This window comes from Thamnophis elegans, chromosome 3 (assembly GCF_009769535.1).
Source record: "Thamnophis elegans isolate rThaEle1 chromosome 3, rThaEle1.pri, whole genome shotgun sequence".
NCBI classification, from domain to species: Eukaryota; Metazoa; Chordata; class Lepidosauria; order Squamata; family Colubridae; genus Thamnophis; species Thamnophis elegans.
In genome coordinates this window covers 81,358,006-81,379,622 of record NC_045543.1, presented here as the reverse complement: position 1 = coordinate 81,379,622, position 21,617 = coordinate 81,358,006, and the positions used below count along the sequence as shown (strand labels likewise).

At 38.7% G+C, this 21,617-nt stretch overlaps 1 protein-coding gene across 1 annotated transcript in view; it reads right to left on the bottom strand.

Moving 5' to 3' along the window:
• The window catches only part of TLE4 (TLE family member 4, transcriptional corepressor), a 166,720-nt gene that overhangs the window by 95,772 nt on the left and 49,331 nt on the right, over nucleotides 1-21,617 (bottom strand). Inside the window, 1 exon segment of the mRNA XM_032213115.1 lies at nucleotides 12,809-12,871. Within this exon segment, the coding sequence (XP_032069006.1) occupies nucleotides 12,809-12,871 (63 nt within the window).

The following is a 21,617-nucleotide window of genomic DNA, read 5'->3' as shown; positions in this document are numbered from 1 at the left end:
CTTCCCCTGCCATGCCCACCAAGCCACACCCACAGAACTGGTAGTAAAAAAAATTGAACCCCACCACTGGTGAATATCTCTCAGCTCAGCTCAGATCAACTCAACTGGTTATTGTTGCGTGGGAAATCGAAGGAGGAAAGAGTATTAAATAAATTTTCCATCTTTCTAAAACTAATAAAGGTGGGATATAAATAAAAAGTCAAAGCCTTCTTGTAGAAGTCCATCAATAAAATGTTAAGTCCCTACACAACTCAGAGCTCAGATTGAATGCTGGGTTCTAGATCTGAGAGACAATATGAGGGACCAATCTCTGCAGAGAATTGGGAGGGAGGTTATGTGGAGATGAAGCCAAGGAGTACTTTCCTGCTCATAATAGCATAGGAGTTCAAACAGGGCTTAATATGTTTAGGAAAGCTTAGCCTAATAAGATTACTTCTAATCAATGTTTGGTATATTAGACAACAGAAACTTCCATCTGACACAATATATCAGCACCACTCAGGGCAACGCTAATAGGTTGGGACTACATTAATTCCCAGATAATCCAAAAGCTGAGAAGCATAAGGAAGGTTTAATCGCATCCTCTTTCCAAATCTGAGGTCTCCTTTCAGTATTTGGGCAATAATAGAAAGGTACACAATTCTTACACTTTAAGCAATTATTGCTAGGCATTAATGTATGCATTTTTGAGTACTTGTTTAGTCTTCAAGGCAATTTAGTCATTTTGGAATCCGTCTGACTTTGCACATATTTTGAAAATAATTTTAAATATTTAGAAAAATAGATGTAACCAAAAATATCACTAGTACTCCACAAAGAGTTAGCCAATTTATTCATTTATTTCTTTTTTAAAAAAAATACCTTAATACTACATAGTGGCAGAAGAAAAGATTTAGGAACTAAGGGATTTATTTTATGCTGATGGGAAATGGGTAAGTTAGAGGATATGGAGGAAAAGCAGGTTATAAATATAGTAAGAGACATGAAATCAATTATAAAGAACTGGATAAAGAGAAATCAAAGACATTGTATTAATAAGCACATGAAAAGTAAAGAACATCTTTATTCTATCACATGATAAAATATACAGATAAATTTAATGAATGTGGATGTGTATGTTTAGAAAAAAAGTAGCCCTGCATAAATTAATTCTGATTCTGAATCAGAGATTGAGAGAAGGCATTATTTTTTTCTTGAGTCTGCAACCTGAAAAGAAACTAATTTAATATGAGCCTGTTTCAAGATTCAATCTGAAAATAAGGGGAAAAACACCTATAAAATGTGCCATAGGCAAGAGAAGGGGGAGGCGATCACAAAACATTTCACAAACTTTTGACAGACTGGCCAGATTATCTTTAAAAAAAATCATTTTGCTGAAAAAGTTTAACTGTGCTGAGAAAGTGAATGAAGCCGTAGCAAAGTTAGTCTTTCCTTCCTAAGAGTACTGATAGGCAAGACAGTAGCAAAATACAGATAGTCCTTGACTTATACCCACAACTGAGCCCAAAATTTCTGTTGCTATGTGAGACATTTGCTAATCAAATATCACACCATTTTAATATGTTTCTTGCCATAGCTGTTAAGTGAATCACTGTAGTTGTTAAGTTAATGACATGGTTGTTAAGTGAAACTGGCTTTTCCATTGACTTTGCTTCTCAGAAAGTCACAAAAGGGGATCACATGACCCTAGGACACTGTAACAGTCATAAATACGAATCAGTTGCCAAGCACCTGAATTTTGATCACATGACTCCTGGGAAGCTGCAATCGTCGTAATTGTCACCAATCACCAATTCTTTGTTATCATAAATGCAAATGATCCAAAAAAATAATAATATCATAATTAAGGAAGATGGATAGGAATGAAATCAAGATACTTGTTACTTGCAGAGGGAATTTATTATCATCCATTCTACCTATATACCAACAGGAAAGATTTAATTTGTATCTATTGGTAATGTTGCTATATTGCAAGTTATAGAGACACATACATACTCTCATTCATGAACTATTTAGTTTCATAGTAGTGTTCTAACTCATGTTCTTATTAAATTCTCCTCAATCTTCCAATATATTTTAAATATATAAATAAGAATGCTTTGAATAGCTTGATAAACTATAATTATTCAACATTAAATTGTTGTCTAAGTCTCCTTCCTTTAAAATAAATACCTAATGAGATTACAAGCTTTTGCAAGAAATCAGGCACAAACTGGACCACAATAAATCATGTAGAGTGCCACAATTACACCATAACCTACTTTCTGCCCAATGCTGTATTACAGAATGACTCTGGAAAAATGCACCACAAATAAGTTCTCATAAATATTTATGTCAAATCTGCACTTTATTAATGCTAATGTGTGGGGTATGCCCTTCTTACTCTGCATTATAACTCCTGGAAGACTAGAGTTCTCATTCTATAATATTCACATCACTTCTATGACAAATATGCAATATACCATACTAACAACAAGATATGAAATTGTTGAGCTTTTCTTTTACCTTATAAAGCATTTCTCAGATTTCATGTTGAGTATTGGCCAAAGGCTAATGCTACACTATGCCCATAATAGGCCAGCTAATCATAGTAAACTTACCATTAGGACACAGTTGCAAAAATATTTTTACAATCAGGGTAATTGCTCAGAGTAGAAACTGCAGCATCTCCAAGTGAAAAAGAACAATATGGAAAAGAAGATAATGCAACAATGTATAGGGATATTTTGGTATCAACATATTCATCTGCAAACTAAATATTAGCCTTTAAAAAAAATTTCAGAACGCCTGTAACACTCATCTACTATTCTGGGCATCCTGAAGAGAATTATGACAGTTATTTCTCAGTCACACATAAATTGACATCAAACATACTGGAAGCCATGTTTGGCAAAGAAAACCAGGCCAGATATTCTGAAAGTCTTCAAGATTTCCATATGCTGATAAATTTCTAAAACAACATTTCTGAAAAAGAGAATGGAGATTTTACATTCCTGATTATTACTGTATTGATAAAAACGAAGTGGAAAATAGATAAAAGGAAGATGCAAAATGTAAAAAACTAAGAGACAATCTCAGAAATTTTAGCCAATTTATACTCTAATAAAAAGGATGTCAGTTTGCTATTACTTTGTATTGTGTGCCTCAAATCTGAATTAAAAAGATTTGATAAAAGAGGAGTAAAATACATTTTCCTAACAAAGCATGGCATATTCTTAATAGGAAATAACTACGCTTTTCCCAACACAATTATATAGGTTTACAAAAAGTTGACAAAAAGAGAAACAGTCTCTGGACTCTATTAAATAGTACATTCAACACTTTTCAAACATCCATCAAATAAATGTATCCTGTATTATTGTGTTACATTTAATGTAATATTTTAAATCCAATCTCAGATGGGTCTCTTGCAAATGTAAATATAGAAACTCCCTCTTTTCACCATGCTTTTTCATAGTGTCCTATCATGGTTTCCTGTTGTTTATTCATCATGCCCGCTTCTTGGATCAGAAGCAAAAACGTCTTTAAAGAAAAACAATGTCTAGTTGCTTTTTGAAAAAGCACCTTTGGGACGACCGTGACCTGCCTGACTGAGAATCTCCATAGACATCTATCTTTTCACAATAAAGCTTTAACAGCAAAGCTGTCCTTTCTCCAGGCAGGATGAAAAAACAACAGGAAACCATGATAGGACATCCTGCCAGTGGCCCTTAAACATGCTATTGTAACTATATGCCATACACTGATTTGTTTATTCTTTAGAAACATCTCACAAGCTAAAGAATGACTGTTGTGTGTTTTAAATTGTGTTTTGTCATGTTTGTTTTTATTTTTTGTCTGTACCCCCCCCCCCTTCCCAGATTTGATTTGTCAGCCGCCCTGAGTTCCCTTCGGGGGAAAAGGGCGGCATATAAATATAATAAATGAATGAATAAATGAATGAATGAATGGGATGAATCAAACAATCCTACGGAATACACACACACACACACACACACACAAACACATCATTTCATACAATATACAAGAGGCAGAATGAAGTATTAGGCTATAGTTTCTCAAAACAAGTCTATGATATCTATACACCAAAATAATAATAATAATACTATGTCTCAGAGATATCCCTTGGAATAGTTGTTGAAAATGCCTTGGCTAAGAATTTTGGGATTTATAGAAGATTCCTATAGTTGGAAGGCAGTATGTTAGGAATATCACTTTAGGTCCTTCCTCACAGGTATGGTCTAGACCAGTGATGGCTAACCTTTTTGTCGTCATGTGCCGAAACACCCATAATGCAATGCAGGAATGACTACCCCCGTGCCCCCATGCAAGCATGTGCAACCCCTTGGACCCCGTTTTGGGCCTAGAAGGCCTCCTTCACCCACCTGAAAACCAAAATGGGGTGGAAGGGTGTTGCACAGGCCTCAAAAATGCAATACAAGCACCCCCCATATGCACAGCAGGAACTTGAAGACCAGATGGCTGGAGGGAGGCATGCGCACATGCACAGTGGAACTGGGCTGGGGCAATGGCTGGTGTGCCCATAGAGAGGGCTCTGTGTGCCAACTGTGGCATGTGTGCCATAGGTTCACCATCACACGTTTAGATCAGAAGTAGGCAACAATGGCCCCTTTACAACCTGTGAACTTCAACTCCCAGAATTCCCCAGCCAGCATGAGGCCCACTCCTGGTCCAGACCTAGAAGATCTACTGCTAATGACATCATGATCTTTCTGTTCTTTTTCTTCACCCATATTATGGCAAGGGAAATCATGAAAGTGATAGCATCAGTATGAATAAAAAGTAACTGCTTCTACCAGTTTCCTTTGTGGCAAGCAATTAAATGGTAACATAGCAAATGAGGCTCCCCAGAGAGAAGAAAATCATCTTAAAGATGGTTCTGGATGAAATGTAATCAACACTTACACTATATCATTCCAACTCAGGTGCAACAGCAAAATTATTATTCCTTCTGCATTATTTCTGGCATTACATGTTTTTAATGTGATCTCACAAAGAAGACATTTACAAAGTTTAATAACCCTGCTCTACCTATAGCACCACTCTGACAAAAATGGTAACAAGAGCAGCATCTAAACACAAACACTCCCTCTCTAGAAGGTAGAATTGAAGAAAGAAATACTGTTTTCAGTAACTACTGCCATTCAGTAGGACAACCAAGTATTTACCCTAACTTTTAGTTTGGTTCTAAAGTGCAAAATTAAAACAACTTTAGAACAATAACATAATGTAGAAAAATAAAATATAAAGTACTAAATAATAAAATGTAAGAAGCTGATCAAACTGTCCACTGTCATAACTAATTTGTCTTCAACGTCATTTATATTCTTGAAAGGTTCTACAGATTACTGGTTAAATTGCCCTGAAAATAGTTTGTACAATAGTCACATAGTAGGAGTTCAACCTTAGCAAGAAACCCCTGGTGAATTTGATGATGATCTCTTGCATCAAACAAGCCACTGATCTCTTACAAAGTTAACAAGCAGTGCAACGAGTTAACCTGGCACTATTATCAGTGCATGCAGTCACAGCATTTTGTTCATTTTTCCAACAGGCACAATAAAGAAATGAATGATAATATTTCCAGCCTCTTTTAAAATCCTTTGCAATTATACTTTATACTAAAAAAAAGGGGAAAAAAAGAAAAACCAAACCTCAGGGAGTGTTTTCACCAGACCATAATGCTTCCATCTTCTGAACTACAGGCTTCAAAAACAATTTCTTTAAGCTGCTTCTATTCTGATAGTCACAAATAAAATAGCCCATCAAGTGAAAAAGATACATTACTTTTTCAGATCTTTTGTCCATAAAGTGCTCATGGAGAATATTAAGCCATTGTGATTTCAGTTAGGCTCACTATGACATATGAACACACCCTTTCTTCTGGTTTTTACTGTGAGTCAATTGGGTAGCTACAACTTCTCCAATGAGCAAGTGATGAACTCATGGTGTATGAACAGAGGCTAGGCAGTCACCTGGTAGAAACAATTAGTTCTGCCCTAGCTCTCCCTTCTCCTCCAGCTTGTCCAGAAGAAGGACCAGGCTTGCAGGCACTTTGATCTCTTCCAAAATAGTCCTTAGAAGACAAAAGCATCAAAGAAGCCTAAGATACCATCTCATAATTCTTCTGTACTTGAATTTTTGGAATGTGCTTCTCCTTACTCCATTTGCCAAGAAAAGCTACACAGTGATTTGGATTCAAAACTCAAAAAGATATTTCAGGTGCAAAAGCTTGCCTTCCCTTCTTCAAAACTGCTGCAGCTCCTTCAGGGATTGTATCATTGGCAACCACAGGCTTTGCACAAAGAAGCTAGGCAAAGATGAAGTTGCAGAGACAGCTAAGTGTGTGCTCTGGTGCACTTTTAAGCAGCTTATTGACTACCAATTAGAAGCACTGCAAAGCCCAATTTACTATATATTGTATACCTCAGAGGGACAAATTATCCAGTAATGTACAGATAGTGCAAGCCTTAAAATTATCATCTATGGATTGTTTATAGCCATGACCTATCATCTTTTTATATTATTTGTACTCAAATGAGTTAATTCTCTTCCTAAAGTCTCCATTCTTAAATATTCACTTATAAAAAGCTACCCACCAAAATACTGTATCTGGAAAGAGTTCCATTGAATATGACTATTGCATAAGGTTAACTTACAAAAATTTAGTGACCAAAGTGGAATCTTCAACTTTTAATTAAAAATGCAAACAAACTAGCAGAGAAAATGATACCATTGAATCTGTCAGAGTTAAATAGCAATTCCACCAAAGTAAAAGAAAAAAGGAAACCAATATATGCATGATTATTTTTCTTATTATTTAACATTTGAGAATAAATATTGTAACATATAAAAGACACAAGTTATGTCATTTACTTATTTGAACCAGCAAATGTTAGCATTGTTCTTATATTGGTGAAAAAAACCCTTTCATAGTTCTCTCTTCAGCACAGAAAATCTATTGACAATTCAAGTAAAAACAGTAAGCAGTTAAATTCCATATCATAACATTTATTTTCTTGTTTGCTGTAGAATCTTTCATTTTTCAAAACCATACCACATGCTGTTTTGTCCTTTTCAATTTCTTACAAAACCTTTTAAAAGGATTTCTAAGCATTGCATTCCTTTCTAAGATATCTAATACTTTCTATACTGGAACATCAATGCTTCTAAGATTGAGGAGGGAACAAACACCCTGAGGAACTTTAATATTCCATTAAATGTGCTACTTAAACACTATTGAAGCTAGCAGCATCAATAGCAATGGAGCCAATGGACATTGGTGCACAGTGGCATCATTATACCAATCCTGCAATTGGTTCCTTGAATCCCGATGTCGCATCTGCATGATGCCACTATACACATTTAATCATTTGCCTCTCTCCTTCCCCTCCCTACAGACCACTCACAATCAAGACATCAATTCATTTAATTAAGAAACATGCAAACAAATAAACAAATTCATGATAATGATGAAGAAATTTTCCCTTTTCTAACCTAACGTTCTCTGGTTTGTTTGTGGAGTAGATATGCCTACAAGTCCCATTTAGTTGGTTGGGGTTTCTGAGAGATTACAGTTCCAGTATCATCATGGCAGATGGCAGCAAATGGATGACCTTGTTAAGAGACCTAAAATCTGGCTAGTAAATACACAGGGGCGGGGGGGGGGGGGTCACTGAGAAATCCCAGGACTACAAACTAGATGGGGAAAATCCAGGAAGAACATAATAGAAACCATTTTAGTTTAGACAGCTACTTGCACATATCCACCCTATTGACCAGAAACTTAACTTGAAGTAATCCTTAAAGCAGTTAGGAAAAGCTGTGATAAATTCATCCCTATGATAGCTGCTTCTACTGGTAGGTCTCCCTTAACAATGACAGATCTCCCTAGAGCTGCTTATGACCTACTTTTTGAAGTTCTGATGGTCTCCCCCACATTTTGGGCACTGGTAAATGGCTTACATTTACCGACATTTGCAGCATTGTACAATCTCACAAAAATATCCATTGGGGAAAATGGTTTCACTTAATAATCATAGTGCTTGCTTAACGACTGCTGCAAAAAAGGTAGTAAAATTGAGCATGGTTACATGGTGATCCACTTAATTATTGATTTATGACCATAATTCTAGGATCAATTATGGTTAAAAAAAAGTCCATGACTACCTGTAATTTTCTGCACAGGGGATCCATCTTGAGCATGCACTGGGTAGTAACCTTTCTCAAAACATCACTTTGGAGACCTCCCCAAAAATCCCACCCCTGGCTGGCCCTGCCCACCCTGCCCAACTCATCCCAGGCATCCCCATACGGCCAGTTTTGGATGCAGGTAAGTGCAGGGTGCATGCGGAGGCTCTGGGAGGGTGAAAAACAGGCCTACCGGAAGTTCAGGAAAGCCAGAAACAGCGCCATTTCTGGCCTCCAGAGGGCCTCCGGTGCTTGTGGAGGATGTTTTTGCCCTCCTGGAGGCTCAAAGAAAGACTTCAAAGCCCGGGGGGGCAAAAATGCCCCCTCCCTGGTGGTGTAGGAGGCGACTAGGCCATGCCCACCATGGCACCCACACACAACAACTGGGCAGAGAACCCCTTGCTAAAATTTTTGAAGCACACCCCTGGTCATAAGTCACTTTTTTCAATGCCATTGTAACTTTAAACAGTCACTAAGTAAACATTTGTACCTGTATTAATGCTGAAAGTGACAATAGGAAGTAAAAACTACCTAACATAATCTTTACAAGTGCCCCTTCCAAAAACGTATGTAGTAAATTCTTTAGGGCACATATCCAGGATATCAATGGAACCATCTTTCGCCAATGGAAAACATGCCCCACGCATGCTTGGCAGATCCCATTGGCCAAGAAATATCAGCTAGTGGAATCCAGGAAAAGAGACTTGTCTGCCATGGTCCCTAAGGGAGAACACATAGCTAACATTATGGCTGGTTCAGAGAACCTCCAAATCCCACCCCTAGATGGCCCCACCCATCCCTCCCCTCCCAGGAGTCTCCACGCGGCCTGTTTGGATGTGAGGTAAGTGCAGGGCATACATGGAGGCTCGAGGAGGGGGGGAAAGGAGCCTCCCGGAAGCCTCCGGAACCCCAGGGGAAGCAGTTTCCGCCTTCCCAGAAGTTTGAGGAAAGCCTCCAGAGCCTGGGGAAGGCGAAAATGTCCCCACCAAACAAGTCACCGTGCAGGAGGCTGACCAGGCCATGCCCCCCTTGGCCATGCCCGCCCAGCAACCAGGCAGAGAACCCATTGCTGAAATTTTTGAAGACCCCTGCCCTCTGGAATATCTGCCATAGGAGGTAAGATCCACCCCCACTCTTTAATTTCCAGGAAAAGCCTTAAAACCTGGCTATGCCAGCTGGCATGAGGTCCTGAAGAAGAAGCTGTTGGCTGGAGATGGTTGGTGCACTAATAGAGAATGTCCTTCACCTTTCCACTCCAAATCCATGTTTTTAGTTTGCTTTAATAAATGTAGTTTTAAATTTGTTGTTATATTTAAAAATTGTTTTGATATGTGTACATTGTTTAAATATTTGGATATAAGATGCTTGGAGTCACTTTGAACTATGAAATGAGTGGCAAATAAATTTGATACTAATAATTTTTTAAAAAAACCTTAGATACTGATTCTGAACTTTTGTTAAATTCTCAACTTTGCCTGAACTCCCACTTTTTTCATTCTGGTCTGTCATCTAACAGGACTATCAACTGATTTTTATAGCACATAGCAAAATGAACATGTGATATTATATTTAGATATAGATAACTACATACATAGGCACACAAATATACATATACACAAAATTTATATAGCCACCCATTTCACAAGAACTGACTCTGGGTGGCATACAACAAAGATATAAAACGATAAACATGTCAAAAGGTCATCATTAAAAGTTTCAAAAGCATGAAGTACACAAGACATCATTTTATATTTTTATCTATATCAAATTTATATGGCCATCTATAATCCTTGGGGAGGTTAATTTGTCAAGTTAACAAGGATAACAAAGAATCATTATGAAATTTGGATTTTGGAATAAAGCAAAGAGTTTCTGACCCAAAAGTACATAAAAATTATCTCTCAGACATCTATTCCGCATTAAGAGAAAATCCCAAATATATAATTTAAGAAGAACACAGACTTAACATTTTGGCTTCATGGAAATACAAAAACAGATATGGAAATTTCATGAGATATCACATTTCAACCCCCATTTCCCCCTTTATAAGAATCCCATATCCCCTCATCCTATTCCATGAATGTGTCAACCAAAGATCAGAGCCAAAATAATGATACCAGTGCCACCTTGCCACTAGCTAAGCCCATTGTTTTAAAACAGCTCCTGCATCTTTTAGATTAAAAAAGCCATGTCTTTATCTATCATGGTCAGATGCCACCTATCTCTTCACTCTTCTGCATGGCAGTGTTGTGCCTGGTAGCATCCATTATTTGTTGGCTCTCTCTCTTTAATTACAGCTTGTAACTAGATACTGCCCAAATGCTCTTCAAATGGACCATATGTTTGCATTCATTTACAACAGAATAACGCTAACATAGCCTAATAAAGGGAACACTTAGCCTGGATGTGTGTGGCTGGCCTAGTTGTCAACTCCACCTCCAGTTCAAATCTGGTAAATTACTAAATAAACCTTTACCCATGCAAGGTAGAGCTGTGAAATAGTAGAGGGACTAATAAGCTAAGAAATCAATGTTAGAGATTCAATATTTTGCATTTTTCAACTGTGTTCCACTCTAAGTAGAGTTCATTTGTAGATATGATTTTTAAAAACCTTTTTAGAAAGAGAAGTGGGAGAATTTGACACATTTCAGCAATGAGTAGCACAATTCTAGGAAGACATTGCTTAAACGAAAGTCTGTGGTTATTGCCATTTAAAAATATGTTTCCTGTGGACACCAGATGTTTGATGGTGAAAGGAGAGAGCAGGGTGGTAGCACTGAAAAGGAGAATATTCTAGTTTAGTTTCCAGTATGAATTCCTTGTTCTCAGTACTGGGAACATGCCTATGTGTACAGCAGAGGGGAGAGACTAATATAACCCTTCAGTTAATGTTTTCCTTCTAGAATTCAACCTAAAATCTATTAGAAAATCTCATATGTGCCCATTTCAGAGTCACGTTATCCCAATTGGGCAAGTATGTGACAGGATGTACGAAAATTGAGGGGGGGGAGAGAGAAGCACAGCATTGCTTATATAATTAGCACCCAAGAGATTCCCAAGATGCAGAGATTTATCCTTAAATACCTGTTTAAGAAATCAATAAGATCAAGCAATACAAGAAGGCACTTTGTATTGTTGATCAACTGCTGCAGGTGTATTTGTAATTTTAGTGGATAAATCAATAAATACTGCCCACCTCTATTTTCAGAGTTTGCTCTGTTGCTTATACGTGGAAGAAAAACTGGTTGTAAATTGGGATACTACATAAAAATGGGCAGAGATATATCCTCAGAATTCCAAAGAGAAACATTCAAAAGCTGCAATGACCAATGTAAGTAAAGAAACTACAAATCTAGAAGAGAATGTTTAGTATTCTTAACTACTAGCATGTTTCACATTACAAACTAGACACAAACTCATTCAGAGGACTATTAGCCTTTTTTACTAGAAACTCAAGCTCTATTAATTGGAAACAGATAAAAAATACTGACTCAGGATAGATATTATGAGTAAACTAAGTTCCAAGAAACGTGCACTAAGAAGTTTCATTTAGCATCAAAACTGAGTATTCAGCACTCCTGGCCCGAAAAAATTACTCTTGCTTCTTTCCCCCTCCCCAAAGCAAAACTTTTTCTTGATATGAAGAATTGTGGGTGGAAGGGGAAGAGGGGAGGGCTTTGGGGAGGAGGTGAATAGAGAAGGACACACCTGTATTAATCTGCTTATTGCCTAGAGCATCATATTTTCTGCCAAGAAAGCTGCATAAATCACAGCTTTCTAGCAATTTTTCAATATCTCCTATTAGATACCAGCTTGACAGGCTCATATTTTTGAGCACCAATGTACTGGCATGACAGGCAAACATTTGTATAAAGTAGCCCGGACCTAACTGGCATTGCTGCAGGATGGAGCACTATGGGATGCAGCTGTCTCAACTGGTTTTACAAGTCAAAATTGGCCTTCTCATATTATGATTTTAGCAACTAAGGCAGATTTAAAGGAAAGAGAACAAAGACTAGATCTATGCAAGTAGGACAGCTTTGTCGGTGGCTTTTTCCTATATAGCTTGATACAGTCTTGCTTATCAGTATAGCTCCACTTAATTCTTGTCAAGGGTGGGGGGGAAGGCAGAGGGTATGTTTTAAGATTGCAACTCCTACTATCCCAAACCATTGGCATTGCTGACGAGGGCTGGTGGAAGTTGTAATCCAAAACATCTGAAGGGCACCAGGTCAACAACTCCTGTAAAAAGATTGCCTATAATTTTCTTGTCCAGCCTGCAGCTTCCAGAGCCACCCAGCTGGCTGCTGTCACAAACTGAATCCCGAGTCCTGCTTGCTTTTGCTTTTGTGCTAAGTACTAAAGGCGGAGATGCTGCTGGCACAAATAAGGTAGATCACAATTTAAAAATTGCTTCATGCGTCCACAGAATGACCAAGTTAATATTAACCCAATGGGGCGGACAAAGAGTGAAACCCACAGGAAAGGGAAATGTAAAGACTTTCAAGCTTTGTGTTGCCCCGTAGCCCTTGGCTCCTCTTTAGTTAAAGCAATTCCCTATAATTTGAGGTCAGCACATGTAAACAATCACCCTTACCTCCTGGGATAAGAACGGGATGACCTGGGCACAGATGGCATTCAGCCTCTTGACAATTTCCGCCTATGGATGAGAAAGAAAAAGTTAGTGAGCAACAAGTTGCAAGCATATAATTGTGGTCAAAATATAAAAAGAAAGTGCATTTAAAGTGGTGATTTGGACAAAGACAGCTCAGCTCTTTGGACTGACTCCAGATATTATAATGGCATACTTTTCAGTTTGCACTATAGCAGCTACAGTAGCTTGCATGCTTGAGAAAAAAGAACCACCAGCGGTTTGAGGTATGTGGTATCTTCCACATTTGCAATAAAAATCCCCGTTCAGTTCAGAACGGGTGGGTAATCTGCAGTTTATGGGTCACATGCAAGCTCCTAATCCCCCAAACACCCACAGACTGTGTCATTAAATGCTGGTGGCAAAACCGCTGACTTCCAGCTGCAGAAATTTTAGTGATTTTTCACATGAGCATTTTAACCTTCAAAAGGGCTTCATAAACCCTTTCTCCCTTTGAAACCCCTAATCAAACAAAACTGACTGAAAACACTTGATCCCATCCCTGATCATATTACTCTGTTTCCAGACACATCCTTGGAGTCTAAACAACTGGGGGGGGGGGGCAGGGGGGAGAGAAAGTGTTTCTTTTCTCTAGCAGAAAAAAAAACCCAGTTACCTGCTACTGGTATACAATAACAGTAGCTGAGGTTTCTTCCGATATTTACAGTTCCCATAGGAGTCTAATTGTACTTGACTTCATACCTCTTGAAAAGTAGGAACAAGTCTAGCTTCAGGGGATTCTACTACCTCAGAATAGAAAGCTTGGCCTTACTGTTAGATCAAGAACAGAGATTCATTATCCAAATTGTGAGTTGCGCAGTTGCTCAGGCGAGATGGGCAGCCATACAAATCAAAGCAATAAATAAATGGCTAGGGCAGTGATGGCGAACCTTTTTGGCACCAAGTGCCCAAACCAGCAAATGCACTGGAAACCCAAAAACCAGCTAACTGGTGTGTATGTGAACACCGGCCAGCTGGTCTATGGGTTTCCTGCATGCACATGTGCACCGGAGAGCTGCTCTTCGGGTATCTGGTGATCCAGCGCGCACGCGCAAAGATCAGCTGGCCAGCATGCATGCGTGTGCCAGAAATCAGAAGAGCAGCTGGCGACAGCACATGTGCCCACAGAGAGGGCTCTGTGTGCCACCTCTGGCAGGCATGCAATACATTTGCCATCAAGGGGCTAGGGTAAGTAACCAAAGACCAAAGGCCATCAACCATCTATTTTCTATAGACTCCAGAATTATTCTGATCATGCTTTGTGACATAATTTCTTGCTATTTTAAAAGGGGAAAATATATTTTAAATTTTTTCTGAAAAAGAAAATTCTGAGATTTCATGGCTGTTCATCTCTGGAATTGTTCAGCTTTCTGTCTCCCTCTTCTATACCTAATTTTTGAGTAATTTGGTTTTTTTTAGACATTATATTATCAACAATTTATTCCTCAACATCAATGTTTGAAACCCTTATTTCATGTCTATAATGTCTTCTGTGCAAATGTATACCATTTTTTATATCTCTTTTATCTAAGTAAAATCTCTCTTCGAGTCCCCTTGAAAGTGTTTCTTTTTCCTGTTATTTTCTTTCTTTATGTTACGACACAGCTGAGAGTTTCAACTTGGTGGTTTATTTTCTGCTCTGTGGAATGTATTCTAGTTAAGTTTCTGCCACTATGTTTTTAAGTGACTCCAAATATTCTGAAGAGATATGACTGTGCTTACTTCCCCTTTTCAATGTTATTTTTTACAGATCCGTCGTCTTTCAATTGTCTTCTCTTTTGAAGTCAAATGTGTGTAGGGCCTTCCTTTGCTCTTTTCTTACATATTAAATATGATGGGTATGAGACTTATTTCCAAAAGATTCAAAAACATTCTGACATTCCATACTGAATCCTGCATCAGCTAGTTCTATGTAGCTTTTCTCAGCATCACAGACATTTTCAGGTACCAGGTAGTCCTCAACTTACCATCATTTGCTTAGTGACAATTCAAAGTTACAATGGCCCTGTAAAAAGTGACTTATGACCATTTTTCACACTTATGACCATTGCAGCATTTTCTGTGGTCATACAATCAAAATTCAGATTGTGTGGCTTGGCAATTGGTTCATATATTTGACGCTAGCATTGTCTCAGAATCATGTGATCACCTTTTGTGACCTTCTGACCAGCAAGTCAATGGGGAAGTCAGATTCACTTATCAACCATGTTATTAACTTAACAACTGCAGTGATTCACTTAACAACTCTGACAAGAAAGGTCATAAAGTGGGGCAAAGTTCACTCAACAGCTTAGCTAACTTTTGGCCTAATTTATGGTCATAAGTCAAATAGTACCTGTATAGAATTTTCCTTCCTTTAATATAAATGGAACATGTCTTTACCCTGTTTTTTTAATTTCCTGAAACATTTTTTCCAGAATTGGATGCAATCTAACTCCTATTAATTTTCCTTTAGACTTCATTTAAGGAACTTTCCTTCTATACTTTACATTCTATACTATCAGTATAACCTCTTTTCTCTTCCCAACACATCTGAGATCTCTTAGCTACACCTCTCTAGTGGAGCTATATATACAATAGGGCAATTACACACACACACATACACACACACACACACACAAATGGTAGGAAGCTTATAACTGCCCATTGAACCTTTTTACTTCTAGGATAGCACAGGAATAATTTTTTCCAGACCCCCATGTGTAGAATTCAAACTAATACAACTTTTATAAATTTGACAAGTGAAAATTATAAAAATATACAACGATTACAATGGTATTAGAAATGACATATGATAGCAAGGTACAAGATACCCACATAACTATCAGTCTTAACCCCACCCCAACCGGCCTCCCTCTCTATCTCAAAAAAAGGATACTAGATACCAAGATGGACATGTAAGTCCTAGAAATCTTACAGGACCTATAAGAAACCAAACTTCATTGCACCACTTGATACTTGATCCAGGCATGATAGACTGAGGCACTGCTCAGGTGGTATTTCTTTCTCTTCAAACTGTAGTAGCATTCTCTTAAAAGGCCAGACATGCAATTTGGGTGGTCTGGAGACAAAGACCTATATTTTTGGAAGGTCAGGTCTGGAGTGTAGAGCTGGCCACAGTCATTGTATGCTTTAACTGCCTCATGTTTTGATAACTGTGCTATAATGTGCTCTACTGATGAAAGTAATTTTGGAAACTGTCCAAAAAAGTACACCTAATACAAAATATAAAGCAGGTGTTGTAATAACATTTTAAAAATAACAAAGCTAGAAGGAAAAACAAGAAAAAAACGTATCTGGAAAAGATATAGTTTGAAAATATGAGGAGACAGTGATGAGGTGGTCATTATGGGAAACAAGAACAGTAGAGGCATTGCCATCACAAAAACAAAATAAGTTATGACCAAAACGTCACTGATTTCTTTGAGTCTATTTGTAGCATAAGGCAATCTGTATTGAAGACAGTGTGTCAGCGTCACTCCATTACATAATTAGGAAAGAAAGACTAAGAGACTCCATGGATTGGAAATCCAAAGTACTTTTACTAATTATAAATGGTAAGCAAGCAGTTGTGAAGCAAAGTCTACTCAGGCGCGAAAGCGATTGATATATAGAATAGTCCATTCTCCACCCCTTAGGATCATAGCTCCAGGCCAATCATAAGTCCTTCAAGTGTCAGGTGTGAGATAACTTCAAACAGGCATCATGAAGATGGAATGTCGAGGCCGTTAATCTACGCGGGAAGCTCTCACGCATGCGCCATCCGAGCATCTCGAACATCCTAGAAGATTCCTCCAGCACATCAATTAACCCCTCCCAAATACCAGCCCTCCCTCCCCGTTTCATGGCAGCTGAAGCAACAGCAAGGCGGAGGATCATCAGGGGGATGCAAGTGGGAAACCCGAACAGGTTTGATGAGGTTAATGTGGAACACCGGGTGGATTCGGTTGAGGTGTTTTGGCAATTGTAAACGAACAGAAACAGGACTGATGACCTTTACAATAGGAAAAGGGCCAACATATTTGGGTCCCAATTTCTTTGACTTCTGCGTAGTGTGCAGGAATTTCGTGGACAAATATACCAAATCTCCAGGCCGGTATTCATAGGGCTGAGAGCGCTTTTTATCTGCTTGCTTCTTATGGGCTTTATGTGCAGCATCCAAAGTGGAGAGGGTCAATGGCCAAATTCAACTGAGACGCTCACTCCAGTCCGCAATTGAAGGGACTTGCGGTTGGTCACTAGGCAATTCGGGAATAGGAACAAAATCCTGACCGTAAACGACCCGAAAAGGGGTGAAACCCGTGCTGGAGTGAACCGAGTTGTTGTAGGCCACCTCAGCATGTGGTAACAAGTCCACCCAATCGTGTTGTTGATAATTGATGAAACAACGTAAATATTGCTCAAGAACGGAATTTGTACGTTCACAGCCGCCATTAGTCTGAGGATGGTAGGCGGAGCTAAGGCCCTGGGCGGAGCCAATTCGTTTGAGAAATTCTTTCCAAAAATTAGATGTAAATTGGACACCACGATCGGAGATAATACGGTCGGGCACTCCATGCAAACGGTAAAGATGCGATATCCAAGATAGTCAATTTTAGTTTGGTGAAACTCACACTTAGACAATTTGGCATAGAGGTCAGTGGCACAGAGTTTTTTCAAAACAGTGCGCACCAGAGCGACGTGGTGGTCATAGGTGCGAGTATAGATAAGGATATCGTCCAAATATACGATAACTCCTTTGTACAGATGATCGTGCAAGATTTCATTAATAAGTTGCATGAAAACAGCAGGAGCCCCCTGTAGGCCAAAAGGCATGACCCGGAACTGGAAGCAACCAAGAGGGCAGTTGAAAGCAGTCTTCCATTCGTCTCCTTCCTTTATGCGGACTCTATAGTAAGCTTCTCAGAGGTCCAATTTAGTAAAAATGCGGCCCTTCCCTAGCTGTGCCAACAAGTCTTTCATCAACGGGAGTGGGTAGAGATTCTGAGTTGATACAGCGTTAAGGTTTTTAAAATTACAGCATAAACGAAGAGAACCATCTTTTTTTTCACGAAAAAGTACAGGGGCAGCCACTTTGGGTCGAGCCGGTTCAATGAAACCACGTTTCAAATTTTTGTCAATGAAAGAACGCATTTCCTCCATTTCCCTGGGTGACATGGAGTAAATTTGGGGTTTAGGCAGTTTAACCCCGGGTAAAATGTCTATGGAGCAATCAGTAGGCCTGTGGGGGGGGCAGATTGTCTGAAGATTTTTCGCTGAAGACCTCCTTAAGATCCCAATACTCTTTCGGAATTTTCTCCTCTCCTGCAATCCTCTCCTGCCCTCTAGCGGCCACTTCAGGAATGTCAGTTATAGGTTGGTCCGGAGAGCCCTCCCCCACTGGAGGCTCCTTGGAGCGAACGCGTAAGCGGCCTGTCCGCCAATTTATGTGAGGGTTCCACTTTCGGAGCCACGGGATGCCCAAAATGAGTGGCCTGTCCATGCCAGGTGCGACCACAAAGGAAATTAGTTCAGTATGGGTACCCATCTTCATCTCCAAAGGCTCCGTAAAAAAATGGGCGCCCCCCCCCCCTGCAATAGATCCATCTATTTGGCAAAACACAATTGGGGTTTTCAAAGTGCGCAATTTGAGGCCCAATTTTTCCACCCTGGCTGGATCCTAAGGGGTGGAGAATGGACTATTCTATATATCAATCGCTTTCGCGCCTAATTGAGTAGACTTTGCTTCTTGTCAGCGTCACTCCATTACATAATTAGGAAAGAAAGACTAAGAGACTCCATGGATTGGAAATCCAAAGTACTTTTACTAATTATAAATGGTAAGCAAGCAGTTGCGAAGCAAAGTCTACTCAATTAGGCGCGAAAGCGATTGATATATAGAATAGTCCATTCTCCACCCCTTAGGATCATAGCTCCAGGCCAATCATAAGTCCTTCAAGTGTCAGGTGTGAGATAACTTCAAACTGGCATCACGAAGATGGAATGTCGAGGCCGTTAATCTACGCGGGAAGCTCTCACGCATGCGCCATCCGAGCATCTCGAACATCCTAGAAGATTCCTCCAGCACATCAATTAACCCCTCCCAAATACCAGCCCTCCCTCCCCGTTTCATGGCAGCTGAAGCAACAGCAAGGCAGAATCTGACACAGTGAGACATAGTTCTGAAAATTTCTGGACTGGCACTGTGGTGACTCAGGTTCAAGTTGACCCTTTCCCATAATATCTTATTGGATGTTTTTGCACCAGGCGCTCTTTCTCGACTAACGTATATCACAAGGTAGTCTTGTGGGATAAAAATGGGATGAAGGAAACTATGAAAGCTCTCTTAATTTTTTTAAAACGTGTGATATAAATCCAATAATGAAAAGAAATAAATGATGAAAATAATATAATTGCATTATTCCATTGGACAATAACATAAAAATCCCAAAATGCTAGATACAATATTTTAAGGAACCATCTACACACACAGGTGTGCGCGAAAACACACACACACACATTATTTATGAGTGAATCCTTTACAACAGCATAAGACACCAGTTACAGTTACCTGAAAACATTTACGAAAAGTACAAGAGACAACAATATGGACAACTATGATTAAAATTAATATACAGATATATAAATATAAATACAAGTAGCTGAGGATTGGTGGAGAGAGAAAAATACCAACTACTTCAAAAAATTGATACCAAGCAAAAATAAAATAAAATATTCCCTTGGTAAAATAGTTGTATAAAAAAGAATTCAAATGGTGGAGGAAAAATGTTCAATTTAGAAACCACAGAAGAGAAAACTAATGATTACACGCAAGAATCAGTTTTAAAATCAAAACAAACTTAGCAGAACTAAATGAGATTTAGAATAGAAAAAATATTAGAACTCAGTGAATGTGCACAAATTCAAGACAGAAAAACAATTTGCTTAAAAGATACACCCTATATATATAAATATATCAAATCAAGTTTAAGGCCATAAGTAATCATTTTAGGAGGCAAAATAAAGAAATCATTCCAGGTAGTTGGATAAAAATAAATGAAGAACAAAGCTTTGAGGATGGCAGAGATTATTTGGAAAAACCAAAGAAAAGTAATAAAGACTCAAATGACAGAAACGGCAAATGAAAGACAATATAGAGTTGTCATTAAGAAAAACATGAACAAAGTTCAAAGGGGTACAAGTACAAAGAATCAACCAAATGAGAAGGCTTAACAATTGCAAAAGTAATAAAAGAATTTGAAAAATAAAATGGTCTATAGAAAGAACCTGAGAAAAGAAAGTAAGCCAAAATTGTACTAAAAAATGTTGATGTAGGCCAAGGGTCCCCAAACTTGGAAACTTTAAGACTTGGAGACTTCAGCTCCCATAATTCTCCAGCCAGAGTTGAAGTCCCCAAAGTTTGAGGTTGCAAAGTTCGAAGACCTCTGATGTAGGCTGAAGATTTTTATCAAAAACATTGCGGGTAAGAACCAACTACAAGGATGGTAAATCACTGCAGGAGCAACAAATCATAGATTCAAAAACAAGGGATCAATAAGAGAAATAGGATTGCAAAATAAAACTCCATTCAGCCCATTAAGGAAATAAGCATATATAGATAGTCCTCAGATTACAACACCATTTGGGATTGTGATGTCACATGACCATATCGCTTAGTGAAAATCCCAGTTCTTGTTTGCCTTTGAAACCACGAGATATGTAGGTTAATCAGGTAGTAGTAAGAGTCCCAGATAAGAAACACTACAGTGTTGTGTGGGATGAGGGGTTGTCCCCAAGAGCTCTGGGGGACTGGTGCAGGTACTTGGGGTGCCAGGGAGGGCTTGTTAAGGCCACATCCAAGTGCAGAAAGGGTACAGATGATGTGGCAGGACATAAAAGGACTGGAAGAAAATACCACATCGACTTGTGATTTTCTGTGCTGGCTTCTCCATTAACTTTACATGACAGAAACTGACAGGGAAGGTCACAAATAGTGATCATGTGACCATGGGGCACTGCAACCACTCAAACACCCAAATTGCTATCATGTTGTCACCGAAGTGCTGTGACCAAGAGAATTTTAAGGTCTGGTCATAGATGCCTCACATTCTGGGCCATCACAAGTTCAAACAGTCATTGAATGAATGATTGAATGAGAGGACTAATATTACACCTAAATACTTATGACAAGAGAGGAGGATAACGGTCAGAAATAAGAAACTAATTTCAGATAATTCTAAGAATGAAAAGATTTTTGAAGTTTTATTAGCAGATGAACGCTACTAAATCTATTTTATTTTCTTGCACGACCCTGTTTTCCTGTAAATAAGACCTCCCCAGACAATAAACCCAATTGGGCTTTTGAGCGCATGTGCTAAAATAAGCCCTCCCCTGAAAATAAGCCCTCCCCTGAAAATATTGCAACACAGCAGCAGCCATGAAGTGACCAAGCTTGCTGCCTCCTGCAACTCAAAAATAATAAGACCTCTGCAAAAATTTCGGGGGTCAAAAGAAAATAAGATCCTGTCTTATTTTCAGGGAAACACGAGTATAACCATTCTAAAAAACACATGTTGCTACAGAGCAACAAACTCTCAGTAGAACCAAGAATCAGATTACCTTCATCTATTTAAGAGAATTGCTGCCCTTGAGAAAAGTCTTTCAGATTGGACTGAATAGAGAAGTACCCTGAAGTTCAACATGCAAGGCTAGAAACAGATACAGTATAATTCAAAATGTAAATCTCAATTGCTTTCAGCAAGATATCCAGGTACCA